The sequence below is a fragment of the Lepeophtheirus salmonis genome, chromosome 2 (genome assembly GCF_016086655.4).
Source record: "Lepeophtheirus salmonis chromosome 2, UVic_Lsal_1.4, whole genome shotgun sequence".
Taxonomy (NCBI): domain Eukaryota; kingdom Metazoa; phylum Arthropoda; class Copepoda; order Siphonostomatoida; family Caligidae; genus Lepeophtheirus; species Lepeophtheirus salmonis.
In genome coordinates this window covers 22,042,121-22,063,024 of record NC_052132.2, presented here as the reverse complement: position 1 = coordinate 22,063,024, position 20,904 = coordinate 22,042,121, and the positions used below count along the sequence as shown (strand labels likewise).

General features: G+C 31.2%; 1 protein-coding gene across 3 annotated transcripts in view; it reads left to right on the top strand.

Moving 5' to 3' along the window:
- Positions 1–20,904, top strand: part of LOC121132634 (uncharacterized) — a 225,924-nt gene that overhangs the window by 179,269 nt on the left and 25,751 nt on the right. For all 3 annotated transcript variants that reach the window (XM_071886701.1, XM_071886699.1, XM_071886702.1), the window contains one exon: positions 7,251–7,308. In XM_071886701.1, coding sequence (XP_071742802.1) covers positions 7,251–7,308 — 58 coding nt within the window. The remainder of the gene's footprint in view (positions 1–7,250; positions 7,309–20,904) is intronic.

Here is a 20,904-nt window from a genome sequence, read left to right as displayed (position 1 = left end):
ATGCATCTTCCCTACAGTCTGGGCCTGGTAACAAGTCACTACCACTTGTTCCTGTCTATGGCTATCGCGCATGGGGTGCATATTTGGCCTCTATAGAGGTCAATGAAAATTGGTTGTCCGAGTTTTTTCTCAAAAGAGACAACAGCTTCTACAAAAAGGGCATTATAATGTTAGATTCTCGTTGGCAAAAAGTTATCCAACAGACCAGTGCTTACTTAGCATAAATAGGAGGATTATAACACTTCTTATAAAGCATTGAAATAAAGTGAAAAATACAAAATTACTTTTTCCTACAACCTTATAAAACAAAAAAAAAATAGTCCAAATTGTTTTTTCATAATCTAAATGAGGTCAAAGTTTGTTTCATCTGTAGTGTAGGATCCTGTAAATTCAAAATAAAGCATTATAAGTCCAAAATATTGAATAACATAGAGTCTTTCAATATGAATTATTAAGTAAATGCTTGGCTCAAAAAACACAAAGAACAAAAAAGCCTGAGTTTGCACGTTTTAAACGTGCAAACTCAGGCTTTTTTGTTTATGTAGTTAAATTTTCTTTCATCATAGCTACATATATGGATTTTTAGTTTTTGTGCTGACTAGAAACATGGAGAAGGAGGAAAATGTTAGAGAAAAATAACGTAAAATTAAATAGATAGAATCCTTTCTTTAACGAAATTACAAAGAAATTAGCAAAATAGTTATTTAATTAAAAAAAAAAATAGTACATGCAAATATTGTTAAAGATTCTACTACTGTTTTGTTACTAAAATTATAATATTTAAAATGACAGAAATATACATTAGAGCTCTTTGTTTTTCAACTTGTATCAAAATTCGATTACGACGAGTGTGGAGAAGTTGTCATATGGTATGAAAATGACCAATGCAAAATTGCAGTATTCTATGAGGTCATTGTTAGGTCGCACATCTCGATCAAATTCTTAAAAAAAAGACAAAAATCCTTACTTAGTAAATATTGATACCAAAAAGACATTTTCGTTATTTTGCATAAAATAATTTTGATACAAATTTCCTGAATCTATAATAAACATTAAAAAAAATGTATTTAAAAGTGTCCTATGGAATAACCATGGAGGAAAAAGTTAAAAAAACGATTATATGCGTATAGCGGAACATTTTTCTACATTTTCAGGATGGAAAAATAAATTTAAGAAAATAAAAACTTTTTAATAACTTTGATAGATTAGATTATTGTCTATCATAATTAATAACGATTATTGTTGTATTTCATCTTTTTTTAATAACTTTTGTCGCATTTCAACTATGTTTGAACTAGATGTGCTCCCTAAAAATGCCATATGAAAGCAATTAAATTTTGAATAGGTTAACTTTCTTACCATAGAACAACTTTTCCAGAGTAGTAGTAATCAAAGTTCGAAAAAAGTTTAAAAACAAACAGCCCTACTATTCATGCATACTTTCCCGTCCATTTTCTTTTGGAAAGCCTTGTAAATAAATCAGATATCCTTACCATGCCTTTCTTTACAACATATATACTTTTTGATAATAGCCTTTACCTTGAAAACAAACAACATGTATGGCCAAAAATATGTAGGTACATAAATATAATGATTTATTTAATATAAAAAGTGTTTATTTTTCCCGTATTATTTAGTTACTACCAAAATGAATAATCATAGTGTTTTTTCTTTGATCCTCAAAATTTGTTAAATATTCATAATCTTAACCTCTTTTGCATGCATGAGTATTATACATTTGAATAAAACATTCCTTTGTTGTTTTTTTATTGTAGGATATTTGCTAGAATAATCAAGGGGTTTTGTAGGACTATAAAGAAGACTTTGTTCCCTTTCCCCATCATTGTTGATTAGTTTTGTGAGAACAAACATAAAACAAATTTGTTAAGTACTTATGGTTAGTGATTTAAATCGTGTGAACTCTTTTAGCTTGCCCTTTTTTTTAGGAATTGGTCATCTGAAGAATTAATTTTCTTGTCCTCACCAGTTATCATTATTATTCAATTCCTAATTAGTGAACTTCCTCTCTCATATAGATTCCCTTATATTCAAAACCTTACTGAAGATTAATGTGATCTCATAAAAGACGGTGAGTTACCTTGAGGATTTGTTATTATTGTAAGTCCTTGTTGAATTGATAGTGGATTTAAGGATGGACATCGGAGTAATTCTTGACAATATTTTTCTTCCCTTGGCACGCCCAAAACATTATTTAAATTTTCAGAGTTAACATGTAGATTTTAGTTTCTTTTTTTAACATGCCCAAAAAAAACCCGATTCGTTATTGACTAGCTATGCTCGAAGAGTCACCAGTCATTATTATTGAGTTCTATAGAGCACCATAATTATGTCAATGGATTAAAGCTTAACGCACTTGCATTTTAAATCAATATAAATATAAGATCAAACCAGGTACACTGACATCGGTTGTTGAATCAATTTTACTAGGGGAAGTAATGGGGTTTGATCTAAAGGTATGTTGCGAAAAAAAGAGTAGTATAACTAGTCATGAAAATCTTGTGTATGGTGGGTATATTAAAAAAAAAGAAACTGAAAATCAACATGGTAACGATGATAATTTGAGGAATGTTTTGAGGGAGATCAGGTACAATCAACTGTGACAAGGGAGAAGAGGGAGAAGGAAATAAACGAGATGATTGGTTAGAACCACGATTTAACTTTCAGTCCAACAAGTACTTACTATTATTACTTCCCAATATATCCTCAAGTTTACTCTACGTCTTTTATGAGCGCACACAAATGTTTAATCAGGGTTTGAATATAATTGAATCTATTTAGGGAAGGATGTTCATTGAACATTGTTCACCCCTCGGGAATTAAATAATAAGACAACAGCTGAAGAAAAGAAAATTGATTTATCAAATTACCAATTCCAAAAAACGGGCCAGCTAAAATATTCACAGGATTTACATGATAGCTACGGTAGAAATAGGTGGTGGCAATTGATTCGCCCCTTCCCGAGATTATTGGGTAGTGAATGTCAGTTTTGCCATAAAAATGCAACTTAAGCTAATGATACCAACATCTTATGTATAAATTTAAACAAATATGCATATTTTTATCAGTTTTTTGACTTTTTATTTTATTATTGTTGTAAATAACTTTCGTGTGCCGCCTGTTGATATTCCCTGGCCTATGTTTTATAAATGATTATGATTTGTTGCAATATATTTTTTGTTTAACCTGATATACATTAATTTTATCTAAAAAAAAATTGCACACTTTGTAAAGTATTGACTTACTAATGTAATGTACATACAAAGTATACGTTCTGTATTAGAAATAAGAGAAAGGGGACATGGATGAATCATAAAAAAAATCCTTCAATTTGGTCATGAATTTATTCTGTGTAATCGAGAATCTTCTACTGTCAGGGTCTAATTGACAGTCAACATGCAAAATGAAGCCACAAAAATAAAAAATAAACTTTCTCCTGAAACAGTCAATATGTAGGTATATAGTCCTTCAGAATACAGTCAGTAAATATATTTCTAAAAGCTGGGATAAATTATTTCAAAAAATAAGGAAAATGTGTTGTTTTTATCGGGGCCCTTGATTTGCTATGTTTCCTTAGGACTAGTCACGAGTCTTTCCTTCTGTTTAGGACTATTCATAAAAGCTTATCAATTTCCCGTCACCCTGGCACAAGAGAACTTGTCAAAAATTTACACCCTAACTCAATAAAAATAGTATTTAAGGATGCAATCATCAGTTTCGAGAATGAACCTCAACTCCACGAAAAAACAGCCTTTGGCGGCATTAAAAAAGTTCTTCCATGTATTTTTCGGAGGTTAGTCTCCTTGCGTACCCATTAGTGTGAATGACATCGTCACCAGTGAGACTAGAACGATTTTTCTTTGAAATGAAATTTCCATTTTTAAGTGAACAGAGGGCATCAATGATAATTTTCTTCTGAATGCAATTCTTTTTCTTAATCCTCCGTTATTAACCATCCTTCTTTTTTTTTTTTTTTTGACGTAACTTAAATTTCAAGTGAATTTTATTTCATCATACACAGTTGACATGAGCTCAAAATTACCCTAATGGATCATATTAACATTAGATTTGGGCATTAACAAGATATAATTTGTGAATTATATAATTGAAATATTATAATTTGATTTTCAATAAAGTCTTCTATGAAATGTTAATTATGTTTAATAAACTATTGTTACTAAAATGTATTTTAAGTCCAAATTACACTTTAAATAGAAAAAAACATGCCTTGAAATGTTTTTAATATGTAGCTTGTTCTTGAGTTGATGAAAATGATGATAATTACAATAAAAAAAGTAAGCAAAATTAAATTTCACAATAAAAGAATGAAAAATTGATAAATTAAGAAAAAAACCCTATACAAAGTAAGTTAATTTTTTTTGAGGGAATTACTGCTTTAATTTATGAGATCTGATCTCTTCCGGCCTCATCTCTAAGTCCACGGATCTACTCGGAGTCCCCCCTCCCCGGGAATACTTCATAAGAGACAGACTCACAACTTTTTCTGCATAATTAGACTTTTCACTTACTTTCATGATCCTACAAAGTGCTATAAGGCTATTTTTTAATTATTTTTCTGTAAAAATGCAGCTGTTTCGGCCAGGTTTTATATGTAATGTTTCTTTCTGGCAAGTATGAGAGACTGGTAGTTAATTCCTTCAAAATGGTTATAATTCTATCCTGAAGACGGAAGTCCTTCCTTCTAGACAGAGATAAATTGAAAGGAAGTTTGTTTGCCAACTAGACAAAGACCCAAAACATACATCCAAGCTCTGCAAAAACTTCATGAAAAAATAAAAAGGCCCTCACATCTTATCTATTATGCAATTACCAGCTCAATCTCCTGATTTGAACCCAATGGAGTTATTGTAGGAACATCTGGACATAAAAGTTCGGGAAATGTGCTCCACAAGTAAGAATAAGTTGTGGAACATTTTGAAGAATGCTTGGAATAATATCACACCTGCTTGTCTTGAAAAATTAACAGCAATAATGTCAAAATTCTGTAAAGCATATATAGAGGCAAACGGAGGATTTTTTGTGAAAGCTAAAATTAAAAAAAAAAAACTTTAATTTTTTACAAATAATTGTTTATACCCATATTGAACCTTAATTTGTCTTCATTTTAATAGCCTAATTACTGTGATATCTGATGATAAAGTCATAAGTTATTATAAAAATAAGTGAAATTCCATTTTTTTTAACAACTTTTTCTTGCCAGCATATATTTTATTTCATACTATTTTATTAGTGTTATAAATAACTCCATAATTTAATAAAACTTGTCGAAAGGCAACATTTGAAGTTCTTCCAATACCTTGGCTATTATAATTATAAATTTGTTCCTCCTTCAACCATAATGAAGATACATAGTTTGACTAACTCGCTAATCATCTTCCTACTTCCCTTTTTTAATTCGTACTTTTAATATAAGTTTCCCTTTTCCCGTTAGTCCGATAATTAGTTTTTTGAATTTTTATTTTTTGGTGTATTCTCATATCGACAATCCATAACTTAAAAAAACTTTGAGACACGGGGAATCGACCATGTTTTATGAAACTTATTTGCGGAAAAAAAACTTACCCTCCAGAGCCCGGGAATCTAGTCTGATCATAATGAACTTTATAAATGTAACTAAGAATTTTGGAAAACTTTTATTTTATTAGTAAAGTATGTGTCTGTCTTCTTTTTTGAAATAAATACCCTATTCTTTTTATCAGTGGACATAATGGGCGTATAAAAAGTACTGAGACTTGCCTCTAAGTAGTCATTAAATAATGTTGTACGTAGAAAAGGTTATTTTATAATATTTTTTACTCTAACAATGCATATTAATTATGAATCTGTTCATCATTAGCTTCAATGAAAACCTCCAACCCCCTCCAGAACCCCTTGCACATATTGACAACGTAGTCCTTTTTCCTGATCCTCCACTGTTGGTCAACGGAAATCTTCAGGGCATCAATATTCGGGTGGTGAACATTGCAGTCCTTCTTCTCAATTTGCCACTAAATGGAGTGATCCAGTGGATTAATGTCTGGGCTCTAAGGGGCCAAAGGTTCTGGGATCATAAATTCATGTTGCTAACCATCCACTCTTGTACAATATTATCAGTATAGGGCGGGACCCTGTCCTGCCGAAATATGTACTTGGCCTAGTTCTAGACGGGGTAAAGTTCTTTTCATCAACGAAAAAAAATTACCTGGTTGTTGTTGTGCTTCAGATCATTCAAGAGTTGTTGACATCACTGTAGAAGGAGTACTTTTTGTACGTTGGGACAGGAGTGGCCTCTCAGTTCTTCTAAGTGACCTTCCTCCAGCCTTCCCCATGGCCTTGACTACAGTAGATCGATGCAACTTCTTCTTCTTGGCGTACTCTGACATCTTCATCGTTGGGTCTATCTTTAAGTTTGTCCCCATCAGCCAACCGATTTCTTACACAACAGACTGTGGCCTTGCTGACGTTTAAGTCCTTCATGATGTCCAAGGTGGTCCTCCCGGTGCTGATTAATTTTCCCATGATGGCTCTTCTTGCCATCATCGCCGCGTATACATGATTTTTGTTTACAGCATGTACATCAATCAAAGGCTTAGAATCTAAGCTGTTCAAAATAATCGGAACCTTAAGATTTAATCAAAACACTTATTCAAAACTGTATTTTTAGAAAGTGGTATTACTTTTTCTATACCCAGTACAGCTATAATAGTATATTATAGTAGATAATATCCAGCTTTTGAATGTTTTTGACTTGATACATTTTATTTTTAAGCAAAATATTTATAAATACAGCATTTAAAGGTTGAAAAGGGAATTCAAGGGTATACAAGGAGTTGTTAACAAATAAATTTGTTAACAACTCCAATTTCTTCAATTGTTTCCTCTAATTTCATCACAATTCTCTTCCATCAATAAATAAACTATATTAGGAATAGTCGAATATGTGTATCTCCCAAACGAAATAAAAAGATAATTGAATTTACTTTTCTTTCACAGCTATGAAAAAGAAAAAAAACTACGTTCATATAGTTAGAGCCATACCTATATGCTTGTATGTAGGTATGTCAATAAAGAAAGCTCAAAGAGAAAAACGAACAAATGGAAAATAATAAATTTTCTGGCATTGACAATTTTTTATATACTTATTTTATAAGCCCATACATTGTTATATCGTTTATTTGAATGTTTTCTTTGAATGATCACTCATGAATTAACGTGCAGTTCTTTTATTATAGGTCAAATTCACGTCATGATGTTTTGAATACTACGGATGACGACGGATATGATATACAGGTAAGATTATTTTGTAAATTATTCATTATGAGTGAAATCATTAAATTTCAAAGATCTAATTTTATCAAGATTGCATAAAAATCAGGTTTTTAAAAAAAATATCGTCATTGTCTTACTGGGTGCTAATTGAAAACTAAACATTTTGAATGCGGAAATTTAACAATTTCGGAAATTAGAAGAACTACATTAACTAAACTTCAAACAGATGTTGGCGTCACATGTGGCCCCATTTTTATTCTTTAGGATACCCTCCATCGACTCCTACAATGGTCATATTAATAATTAAGTCATCCGCCTCTCGACCATGAACTATTAAATATGTTTTGTTGCGACTGAAACAATTAAATTTTTCTCTTGACTATAGGATGAAATAATATTTGATTGTCATTTGATATCAAATAAATAGATTTTTTACATTAATATGTAAAGCTCAAAAGTTGGAAAAGTGTGTATCAACTATGTATAATGAAATTAAGAGGGAAGAACCTCTGTTTAAATAAAATTTGACCATCAGTGACCCCTCTCTCCATATTAAAAAAGGCAAATGTACAAAAAATAGAGTTGTATTAAATATCACTTATACATAAAGAAGGGATCTGTGTAAAGGAAAAAAACTAAGTTTTTCGTATAGAAAAGGGAAAAACGGTTAATGTGGGTGCTCTTTCTTCTTTTTCTTATTCATTAATGCTATTTTAAATGCAGAAGGTTCTCTTCTTTACACCAGGTATGCACCTATGAAATGAGACTTGGAAAAAAAATTGAACGTTTATTGTGAAAAAATGGTTACAAATTTAATTTTCAAAGTATGTACCTTCGCTAGCCAAACATTTCCCCCATCTTTCAGGCAATTTATGGATGTTATAGCTTCCAAAAAAAAATGTTCTTCTTTCCCTACGAACCAGCCATCGATCCATTTTTTGGCTTCAGCGTGAGAATCGAAGCGTAAATCATTGAGTGCGTAGTCCATCGATACAAACAAGTGAGAATCGGAAGGTGCCAGGTCTGGTGAATAACCTGCATGAGCAAGAGGTTCCCAGTTGTACGATTCAACAAGCTGGCGGATGGCTATAGAGCGATGCGGTGGTGCGTTGTCATCAAGGAAAATTACCTTGTGTTGCATGCCTTTATATTTTGGGCGTTGTTGGCGTATAGCATGGTTCAAATCGACCAATTGTTGTTGATAGCGATCACCATTAACAGTTTCACCGGGTTGTAGAAGGTCATACCATATAACACCACACTGGTCCCAGAACACACACAGCATTACCTTCTTCATTTCTCACGTCAAAATCACCACTTTATAATATTTCAAACCACCTGAAGTACTGTGCTCTGCTTAGAACATGTCACCCGTAAGCTTCTACAAACATTTGATGGGCTTGAAATGTGTTTTTCTTCAATTGTTACAGAAAATCAATGATGTCCACACATCGTAGTTTATAGACACGAAATTAGACATTTTTACGAGCGAAAAAAAGTGCGTTGTTGAATGAAACTATACAATCAATGAATTAAATATTTTCTAACTAGCGACACCTAAGGACTAATAGCCGAAAGTATCATTTCATAGCTGCATACCTAGAAGTAGTAATTCATTTTATCCCCCTCCCTCTGAATTAAAACAAAAAGGAGCTGATATTAACTGTGGTTTTAATTCATAAATACCATTGTTCTTGGTCCCACCGTCTTCTTGTGCTCTTACATAAATCCCATCTTTACTTATATGACGCCTCAAACAACTTTAAAAAACACAAATTCAAATTACCTTTTGTTAACAAATGATTTGCAAATATGTGTTTACAAAAGTTTGTGGCATGAACGATATGAGAATATGATTTTTATCTGCTCTTATGACCTAATAATAGATAAACACCTAAAAGTTCATCCAAATAAAATAATTGTTATGGAGGAATAAGGTTATTAATGACGCTGATCTTCCCCACTCATCATTTTAACCCTAACTAAACCTTAGTTACTTCCTTTGAAGTCCTAACTTGTTTACTTATCCAGGGTGTTTTTCCACCTCCACATTAAAAGATATATTTTACCAATATAACACTTTATTTACTCTTAGTTGTGGGTATATATGATTTATCTTCGTTGGAGTAGATTAATAATAAGGACGCAATAAAAAACATTCTGTACAACCTCGATTATTAATTTAAAGAAATGAGATAGAAACAAAGAGAGAGAAAAATAAGAATGAGAAAAAGAAAAGATATATTATACAATTTGTTAATACATTTATCGAACTGTATAAATAAATTATTTCTAGCTTCATGTACACAAGAGGACTCGTTGCATAACCGTAGTGAGTGAATGATTCTAAAAAACGGACATTCAAGGGGGTCCTCGAAAAAATATTTTTCTTTTTCTCTTTCTTTGTTTCTATCTCTTTTTCTTCTCTGTCTTTGTTTCTATCTCTTTTTCTTCTCTGTCTTTGTTTCTATCTCTTTTTCTTCTCTGTCTTTGTTTCTATCTCTTCTAGCTGGGCCATACGAATACTTATGAACTTTTATAATGGGATCAATTCAAAAATGAGTTTTTTCCTTTAAATATTGTCGTGACCTTATCTTAAATTGACAACAATATAGAGTGTTTTTGGAGAGGTTCTTTTTTTTAAATTAAAATTTATACACTCAGCTATCGAATGCAATATTTTTAAACTTTTTGAATTTATTCGTCTTGAAGCTATGAGTCTTTAAATAAAAAGCACCTATTTTCTGCTTTAAACAAGGAGAACTCGAGTTAAAAGTATGATGCAGACATTTTACAAATGGTTTTTAGAATTTTTTAACATTCAGCTTTAAAATGTATTAAAATAATTTATCCCTATCTTCAACACCGGGGGCTTAAAGCAGTTTTGAACCTTAAAAATAGCCAAAAATATCAAAAAATATATGTCCTTTTTCTGAAGGCCACGAGGCTATGAGAGAAAAAATAAGGCCATATTTGGAATCTTGGTACCAAACTCTATTCAGTAGAACATATACTGTTTTTGTACCATTTTTGCTGTTGGACAGTGTAATTAAAGTACCTTCAATGATACCTTTATATGAAATTTAATATAATGACTCAATTAGATATTTGCCTAATGCTGAAAGCTATAATTTTGAATTGAACAACACTCTTGATTTCTGCCATACTTTTGTGTTATGTGACGCTCCAATAAATTATATTCTACAGGGTTGGACGGTAAAATGTGGACTGTTAATTAGTGATGATTTTTTCAATTTTATAGGGAGATTAAGTAATTAATTTTTTTTGACATTCCGGTTCAAATATCATAAACAAACTTTAAATTAACATTTAGTCATCTTGAGTGAGAAAGAAACATCCAAAATACTGACATTATGAAATGATCCAGGAGCCTGTTTTTCAAGGTGGTCAAGATACAGAACGATGGAGAATACCTCTCCAGGAAAGCAGGTAGTAGATCAAATAATTTACTATCTGGGTTACGAAGTAATTTTCCATCTTGGGAAAGAAGATCCCTAAGATGGAAAGATGGATCCCCACCAAATCGATAAATCGCCTTGCCACCTACTTATCTATGGCTGTTACGACCATTAGGAGGGCCGTAAAGGACGAGTTGGGACTGTCTTCAAACACAAGGACCCTTCCGACAGAGGTCATGAAATCCAGGAAGTTGGAGAGGTGCGAGAAAATACTCTCTAGGCCACATTTTTCTGCCCAAAACTGTTTACTTTTCTTTTATATAATATTAAGAGTAGTATTCCGGACAGCAGGCAGATAAACATGAATAAGTTAACAGGAAATCATTTATTTCAAAAAATTAATTGAGGTTATTTACATATCCAATTAGATTTATTTTTTATGGAGGGTTATGTGCTGAGTTAGCGTGAATATTAAATTACGTGACCTTAATTCAAGCATACATATCGTTAAGTTATGAGTTTAAGCTATAAAAACTCTTAAATTAATTTAAGATATTTTGTTAAGAATTAATGTACTTAGGTATATATATGCATATAGTTTATGTGACCATAAATTAAGGTGTCCAAGTGTTGTAAGGTATTTGGGGTACATCATTAAATGCATGAGGGTTAGAGCTTTAAAAATTAAAGAGTCAAGCATTTTTGAGGTCTATTGGTGTATTAAAGTTAATTAAATGTAGAAACTCCTCTTTTTCTTGACGTTTCTTCAGAGTTAGCTATTATAAGAAAATAGTTTTATGTAACTTTTTTCCCTCCTCCAAACATTGAACATTTTGAAATGCTCATATTTATACAATACTTGAAATGATAAAAATAAATGTCTAATAACAGAAAAGTATCGTTTTTCATTAGGTTAAGGACTTTTAAAAGTTATTTTTAAAAGGTGTGTTCAATTAGTAACGAGAGCTGAAATTATAAGCAGAAATGGCTTTTATTTCAATGTCAAATAAAAATTGTCGACAAGTAATTCAAAAGATAATTTTACTTTTGGGCGTACATTTATAAGTGGCTAGACACAACTTAAAGCTTATGCTGAAGGACTCAAGGAAAAGAGCGGATACTCAGTAGAAGAAGAGTATCTTTTCTCCTCTCTTTGCTGATGCGCTTAAAATTGTCAGTTGCCGTAATATCTATTTGAAAGGTATGAAGGGATTTTATTTAAAAATTTTTTAACTTAATCTAATTATTTTTTATTATTAGTCAATGATTGCAATATATTTTTCATAATGTCAAAGATCAACTACAGATAAAAATTATATAGGTTTCTTGTTCATCAAAATATTTAGCTTTCCAAAAAGACATAAATGATAAATAGGAAGATGTGGTGGATCAACTCCATCAACATGCATATAATTTTTTCATAGCATGAAGATTCCAACAGTTTTTCAAATATATGATTAGAAATGGATCAGAAAACTTTACATGATTGCTATAAGTTTTGTTACTTTTTTCTTTTCTTTGAAAAGTTGAGGCTGCAAGAACACATTCCAGTCTCTTTTTTAAATATCCAAAATTAAATTGTATTAATACAATTGTATGTTTTTCAAAGTTTGCAAGAACACAAAAACCTTTTGCAATGATTCCATATCATCATTTTTTTTAATGATTTAACCTTTATTTTAAAGAAAGTTGTAGGATTAGCTTGATAGTAGTTACATAGTTCTTTCAAACTGTGAGCCCAAAGGTCATTTTTTCAGATTAACCAGAAATATTTTGAATTAAAACATCAACATACAAACACTAATAATAAGAGAGAATTTCAGTTGACAAAAACACACAGAAGTTGTTGATTCTGCAAGGGAAATAGTATTGTCAATCTTCAGGTTGAGGTATACGCTTGTAAATAATTTCTTGGTTAACAAAAACTTTTGTAGAAAATAGCCACTCTTTGCCAAGATTAATTGACGAAGACGAAGAATCACATGTGTAGAGGCAGTACTGACAGATTTTTTCACCCTTGAGGCCATCCACAACGCTCAAAATGACCGTGTTTTAAGCAGTCTATTGAAAGAATCCCTTAGGAGCAATAGGTGCTAGAAGCCGCTCTGTGTCATGGACGGCCCGGCATTATGTCAGATGGAAAGAACATGCCCTCATTTTCAGTGAGGAGGGTGTGAAGATAAACCAACATATCTACATGGCCATGTTAGTCCATAAGATCCTTTCCTGGCTGCTTCAGGACACATAAGGTCATTGACCTTACATCTTCAGTCCTATCACACAGAAAAAAGTGTGCAGGACTGGTGGATAGCAAATTTCAAGGCCTTTTGGGGAAATAATATATAGCAACCCTGACCTGAATTCCAAGGGCTTTTCTATGAGATCCATCCTTCAGGACAGGACTTGTGCCATGTACCACCCCACAAAGACACTATAAAGCGTGATGTCGTGCTTCTTCTGCCATTGTCGTTCTTTGTCTCAACCATGTTATTCGGGAAAAGGGTGGCTATTTCGAACAAAGGTTTTTTGTATTTTTTTTTTCAATTAATTTTATCATATTTTTAAATCATTCGTTTCTAAAAAAGAAAAGATGGTCAGTCTAAATGGTCAAGGACATCTCCTTTCCACAGCAGTTGTATTAAATTATATTATATTGGTAGACTATTTTTTACGTTGTTGAAATAAGAAATTATAAAATTACATGGACACCTTGTTACTATCCTTGAAATAGTAAAAGTAACATTGTGACAAAAGAAATTCCGTTGACCCAAAAGCCATTGATTTTTTTTCGGTTTTGAATAAACCATATGAAAAATAATGACCATTTTTTTATTGAATTACTAAACGTTTAAAATAACTATTTTATGCTAATTATAATAACGTCTATTCTTTTTCGGGAATGCATTATTTTAATAAAGTTTTTATCAGTTGCTAATTAATTAATAACCATTTTGTTTAACCAAGTCACAAATCTTCTCCTTTACTCATTTTATGTTGGTAATAAATTAAATATCTAGTAATTCTTTTATAATTAATAAAGTCAATTTAATGTAACTCTATAATACATTAATTAACTATTATGACCAATATAAATTAGGGTTAATCCACCAAATATAAGGATTATACAATGCAACTTAAAAATAATCATAAAATTAGTTAAGAATAATAGCTGTTATTTGTTCGTATAATGAGACAGTCCATGTAATAAAAATTCAAAAGATTATCTTGTTCAAAAATTCTTTTGAATGCAACATTAAATGAAAGAATTATCATGTCAAAAATATTATAGGCCGATTGAATTTATATGTACAGAGTAGAGCTCATCTAGTGGTACACATTTTATTTTTTTTCAATTTTTCTAGAGTAAAATTTAATCGAGAGGTTTTGTGAGGGCATTTATTTACCAACATCATCTGAAAATAGTGATTGGCACAACTTTAATTCAATATGTGTACCCTCATCTCTAATAATTTCCTCAATACGATGCCTAAATTCCTTACAGACCTTGAATATGCAGTCAGACTCGAGCTTGGTCCACTACTTCTTATGGAGGCATCAAGAGACTGGACACTCCAGTGAGGAGTAGCACATACCCACTCCTCCAGATGTGCCTAGATAGAGTAGTCCTAGGGGGTTGGATTTGGAAAGGAGAGTAGCCATATGTTGAGGTCGCAAAAGTCCAGAACGTTGTATCCCAGAAAGGCTTTAGTCTTAGGAATGTGATGATACGGAGCTCCGTCTAGAGTGAAAACAAATTTGTCTCCGAACTATTATTTTGCCCAGGATTGCACTGTCTTATCCAGAAGTTCGATGTAAGCATTTGTATTGAGCTGTTCCTTCCTCTCCACAAAAATGGGAGAATATATTTACTTCGTCTGTGCTGGCCACTGTTTTTATTTTATTCTGAAGACATGTGTCACTGAGGCTGATACATTTTCCGGATATTTGGTTCTGATGTAGCAGCTGTTCTGCTTATTCAAAGTGCCATTAATAATGGAATTATTTTTTTCATCAGAACTGAGCAAAACTTTGCCGGAATTTTTGTTGGGCTTTCAGAAAATTTAGAATCTTCTTTGCTCTTTCTAACCATCTCAGCTTGTTCTGTTCAGAGATAAGATATCTTGTTACCCTCCGCCGTGATTTTGCACAAATATAGTTCACGATTGAAAAAAATAAGAGTGTATATCTAATTTTTTTTTTTTTTTTTTACAATATGTGAAAAGAAGTAGTTGATTTTTTGGTAAAAACTTGATATTAAATTATTTTAGCATAATATATGTATTTCAAAGAAAATACTATTATAAAAAATTCATTAATTAAAATCTTATTTAAGTTTCATTTTGGGCACCAACCTCTTTTAAAGGGGCTGCAAGGAGTTATATTTATTTGCATTTAGATTAGCATAACGTTATTTATATTTATATTTAGATGAGCACAACGTTACTTTATTGTATTTTCCAACCTTTGTTACAAAAATTAATAGAAAAAAAGCAATCAATTCTGTTGATAACTATAGAACTATATTTTATTGAAGAATAGCCAATTATTCTTGTCTTAACAAGAGTTAATTCGGATTCAACAACACCCGATTACAACAAGAGGCAAACTAATTAGAAAATTTGATAGTTGACAACATAGTTCAAAGTAAATTATATACATAAATTATTTGTTGTACCTATTAATATTGCTCATATGTAGAATTCAAGCTAAATTTCAAGCAAATCTGTCGAAAAATATGGCCTCAGTGATAATTTACAGATTTTTTGGAAAAATGCATTGATTTGATCTGAACACTCTGTATATATTTATAATCCAAACTTTAATACTTCCTGGGGTTTTTCGACATTATGAACATTCAACATTATTTTTTCAGTCTTATTATGAACATTTTTAAAAGATATTAAGATATTCAAGATAAATTTATGTGTAACATTTTAAGCCCTTTTCAGGACATTTATCATCTACTATTATCCAAGAAAAAGGTTTTACAAGAAAATATAAACCTGATATTGGCAATGGGTTAAAATGTAACTTATTTGTAGATTTTGGTTATAAAAAATAGAAAATTTATTTACCACTAGAAACTATAATATAAAAAGGATAACTTTGCGGTTAATTCGTTCTTTGTACAATGATCCCTTTTTGAATTTTGCTCCTTCTTTTTGAATTTCAACATTTTAAGGTAAATTATAATACAGTATTGCATATTTATTTTTCACAATACCTCGATTACAAAGAAGAAAAACAATGAGCATTCAAGAATAACTCGTCTTACATTTGATAATGAACACGAAAAAACCTTAATATTGAATAATGAAGATCACTCAAGAATTTACATCAAGTGAGGAGCAAAAGACCTTGTAAATATCCAAAACTTTTTTTTTTCAATAGGGTTTATAAACAGTCCACAAATAGTGACGAAGAGTTAAATGCAAATATTTCCAAATTTACTCAATTACTCAATACTCAATTTTAGCTATTTTATACTCAAAAACTGTTAAACAAAATGATATCCCTTTTTAAAAGGTTTTAAATAATGTTCAATATGCTTTTGAGCAATTTATTCAAAACTTTCTTTATTTTTAGAAAGTAAGTTTCATCAAACTTTGTCTTTTTATATTGCTGACATTTATCTTGTTATATTTATCTTTTCTTAAGACTTAAAAAAATCTTTTGAAAGTAAAAAACAGAGCCTAATAGAGAGTCCATTAGTTCAACTGACATAAATACGTCAAATCATTTATTATAAGATATAGTTATACATACATATATATTATTAATATTGTCTTTCAAAGAAATACATTAGAATCTTCTCCCATCCTTTATAACATAATTTAATTGTCAAAAAGGATAAAATTGAGAGGTCATCAGTCAAAATATTTAATATAATAAATACTTTAGCAAAATCAAAACATTTAATGAACCAATTCAAAATACTGGAGTCGGATTTAGGTATTTTATTTACCAACTCAGCAGTCCTGGTTAAAACATTCATTTTCACTCTTCCCACAATATGTTATTATATTATATGTATGTGTGTTTTTTTTTCAGTTAAAAAATCAATAAGTGAACGGGGGAAAAATTAACAAAAGAACAGAAAAATGGGGAACGGGTCCACTTTCCAGCCTTGAGCAATTGTAATACTTTAATATTTACTTTTACTTAATCAGTGTAACTCCATTTGACCAATTAAAAGTTTAAAATTGAACAATTGTTTGTTTTTTTTGGGGGGGGGGAATTATTATAAACATTATATTTTTTGACAAAAAAAAAATTAAAATTTTTCAAAATTATACAAATTGTGGGAATCTGACGAATTAATGGTATTTTACAGCAACAGCTACATACTTATATTCCTTGCTGAAATGGAGTTGAAGGCTCAGATACAGACCCCTGGATTTGTATTCATTATTCACTGTATGAATATTTGCATTATTCAACGTCAGTAAATATACAGGAGGCTTTCCAGAGGATACTAAAACCAGCAACAGTGAAAATTCAACCTTCCCCAGTTGGGAGTAGAAAATCAGAAAATAATAATGATAATAATAATTAATTAACTGTTCGGAAAAGGCGAACCTTCAAAATTACCAAAAAAACATTGGTACAGGAAAAACATTATTATCATATTTAAATTAAAGTTAGGACCCCCATGACATATTAAATAATGAACAAAACGGAGAAAAGAATACACGCATCAACCGTTTTTCCTTTTTTAATCGCTATCCCGAGTGGTCTATTAAAATCTGAACACTTTAAATTTTAAATTTCAAATAGATATAATTAATTAATTAACATTATAATTACAACTAAATAAAATACTATAAATAGTTGTGTGTCTGAGCTCTCCTAATCATTAATGTAGCCGCCCTTAGTGGCAATCATGGCTTCCAGGTGGTGACAGATGGCCTGGCACCTACTACGGATGTATTCCTCTGTCAGGACATCCCAGTGCTGGCTCACATTAGCTTTGAGAGCCTCGGTATTTGGTTGACGTGCACTGAAGGCCTTCCCCTCAACATATACCCAAAACGTACAGTCGAAGGGATTTCCATCTAGGCCAAAAGTGTCAAAAAAAAGTACAAAAGAACTCAAAAGACTCATTGAAAAGAGTCTTGTAAAAAAGGGTTTTTTCATTGCTGTTGTCCAAAGTTCCCTTTCCGCCCTCACAAGGCTCTTTTCACACATATTTTTAATAGTGTTTATACACATGTCGGTATTGGCCTGTGTTGTTATCTTTGAACAGATCCCTTCTTTATTGATATTATGTGAGGCAAGTGCGTCAGGTTCCTTGTATAGGGAAGGATATTGGTTTTACTAGGAAAATATATATTCAAAAAAAAAAAAAATTACACTAAACAGGTCAATTAGTGCGCACGTTTAAATTATTAATATTCGTTGTTTTATGTTAATTAAAAGAAAAAAAAATAAACAGTTGCGTTTTCTTGACAAAATTTATAGGATACAGATTGATAAACACTGCCCTTAACAAAATATCTCATTACCTTTCTTATAAATATAAAAAAAAATAGATTTACTAATGAAGCAATGCTCATCATTATATTTTACTAATGAGTGTATTGATTATGTAATTTAAGTAAAGTATATATTATATGTATTTGGATACCAATAGCTTTGTAATATGTGTGTGTAGTTGAGATTGAGAAAAGGAAGAAAAGAAAGAGAGATTTATGTTTCTCCAATAAATTAGAAAACTTTTTTTCACAATTATTATCTAATAAGCTCTTGAAAAAATATACTTGTATTGGTTAGCTACAACAAATAGAGATTTATTACTTTTTAAAGTGCCTTCAATTACAAGTATATAAGTATCATGAAAGGATAAGCTTAAAATAACAATCTGTTTGTATTGTTTGGTTTTGCTATGTAAATGTTATTTCTATACTTTTCTTAAAATTATATTTTAATATAAGGAAATATTTTAATACAGGGTAGGATTTTATATTTGGAAAATTTAAGAATATTGTATATTACAATTAATTTTCTTTAACTTATTCAAAAATATTTTTCTCTTACATGGAGGCTTTTATAATTAAGTCAATCAATCAAGCCAACCACCTCCAGCTTCAACCACAGCCTCCAACCTGGCACTGGTCTTAATGAGGAACTTTTTTTTCATTTTGTGCACTCCCTTTAGACCAGTCCAAGTGGTTCAGATCTACCTAGCTGGAAGTTCACATTTTATTTCCCTTTTTGCTTCAGAACGTCTGGAGTGCATTTTTTTCTCTCAGAACAATCATGAATCTTCCTTGCAAGTGTTCTCGACCCAACAGACTACTTGAAAGCCTTACTAAGATAGTAAAAAGTTGTTTTGGGCAGCTTGGTAATCTCAATTAACTAATTGGGCGTGCGCCGGCAAAGAGGCATACAATACTGACTCGGCGTTAGTATTTGGGGAACATCTCAGGAAATTTGTATTTTTATTTATACGGTTATGTCCACTAAATCTGATGAACACACTTTTATAAACATTGATCTCAGACTTGCAAAGATGCCCATGGAGGTTTAAACTTGTTCAGGATTTAAAATCTCCACCCTGTATGTATAATACACCGATTTTCTCTTGGATTATAAATCAATAATAACCTTCATTTTTTAATGAAACATTAATATTACAGCAATCAACAAAGAATTTCCATTATACTTAAAACTAGATTTATTTTTCAATTAAATTAATTTCTTTTAAACATAAAGTTGAATTAATTAGTCTTACATTGGTATTATCAACAATAAATGTATAACTCGAAATGAGGTATAACAAACAATTTTGATTTTTAAATAAGTTTATATTTCAATAATATATTGTATAAATATTTCTGTTTTGTAAATCGTCTTTTTTAATTTTTGTGCTAACATTTTTTTCAACTATTTTCATATTGAGAATTCAGACCAGTTGACTTTTGAAATTAAAATCTTAAAATTGCTGACTCTGAATACTCAAAGAGGCTGAAAAAAATTACATCTTGCGCTTATGACCAACAGATCAAAAATTTTATTTTAACTGTCGTGAAACCACGTCTTTCTAATTTATTTATCTCAGATTCTTACCAGAAGATCGAATTATACCTTACAATTTACATATTGGTCAAAGTCAAAACAAATATAGTTTTATGCCATCAACTTTGCTTAGTAAAATGTTTCGATGTATTCCTATAAATAAGGGTGTACACTTTATTTCAAAATTGGAGATAGGGGATATTTGAAATTCAATTATAAAAACCTTTTAACAATAAAGAAATAACTTTGTTAAATGAAGGGATACGTCGAACAGCGAAGAATATGATGTTGGATTCGGAGGAGAGGGATCTCGACTTTTTCGAATATTAAACATTTTTACTAGCTGAAAGGGATAAACATGTCTTGTTGGACAATCATGAGTGATTTTTTTTATTACTCGATTCTGCCCTCTCAACTCGACTATTTGAAGCTGGTGATCGAACAGAAACGGCCAGTATTGGTGAATAAGAGACAACGAGCCATCATCAAGACAATACCAGGCAACGCACATATTTGATGACGTACCAGAAGCTCTGGGAGCTCGGATGGGAAGCTCTTATGCATCCACCTTACAGTCCGGATATGGACCAAATGGTTGCCACCTGTTTCTGTCTATGGGGGTACAAAATTGGCCTAAATGGAGGCCTATGAAAATCGGTTGTCCAAGTTTCCTGCCAAAAGGGAGAAGGCTTCTAGGAGAAGGGCATTATAAAGTTAGATTCTCGTTGGTCACAAGTTATCAGATCATTGTGACACATCCTAGAAAGCATTGGAATAAAGCAAAAATATAAAATTACTTTTTCCCCAACCCATTATTTCTATGGCAGAGATAGCATATATTTTTTTTGTTTTTTAATATTTCCTTTCACTTTCATCATTCGAGGTTGTGAGTGATGATATGAATGTGGAATGGAAGTGAGTATGTTTACTATTACTAAAGAATTATTTGTATTTTGGAAATTATAGACACTTGACATGTACTTTGATATTTTTGGAAAGCCAAACCAATCAAAGCTTCTTGATATAAAAAACACTCATGAATGTTAAAAAAGGATAAAATAATCCATAGAAAAGTGCAAAATTATAGGAATCAGAACCTTCAACATTTCCCCCCCCCCTCCCTTCTTTTACATCTTTAACCTAAATGTTCCTAATTGTACAGGGTGGCCCAGAAAAATTG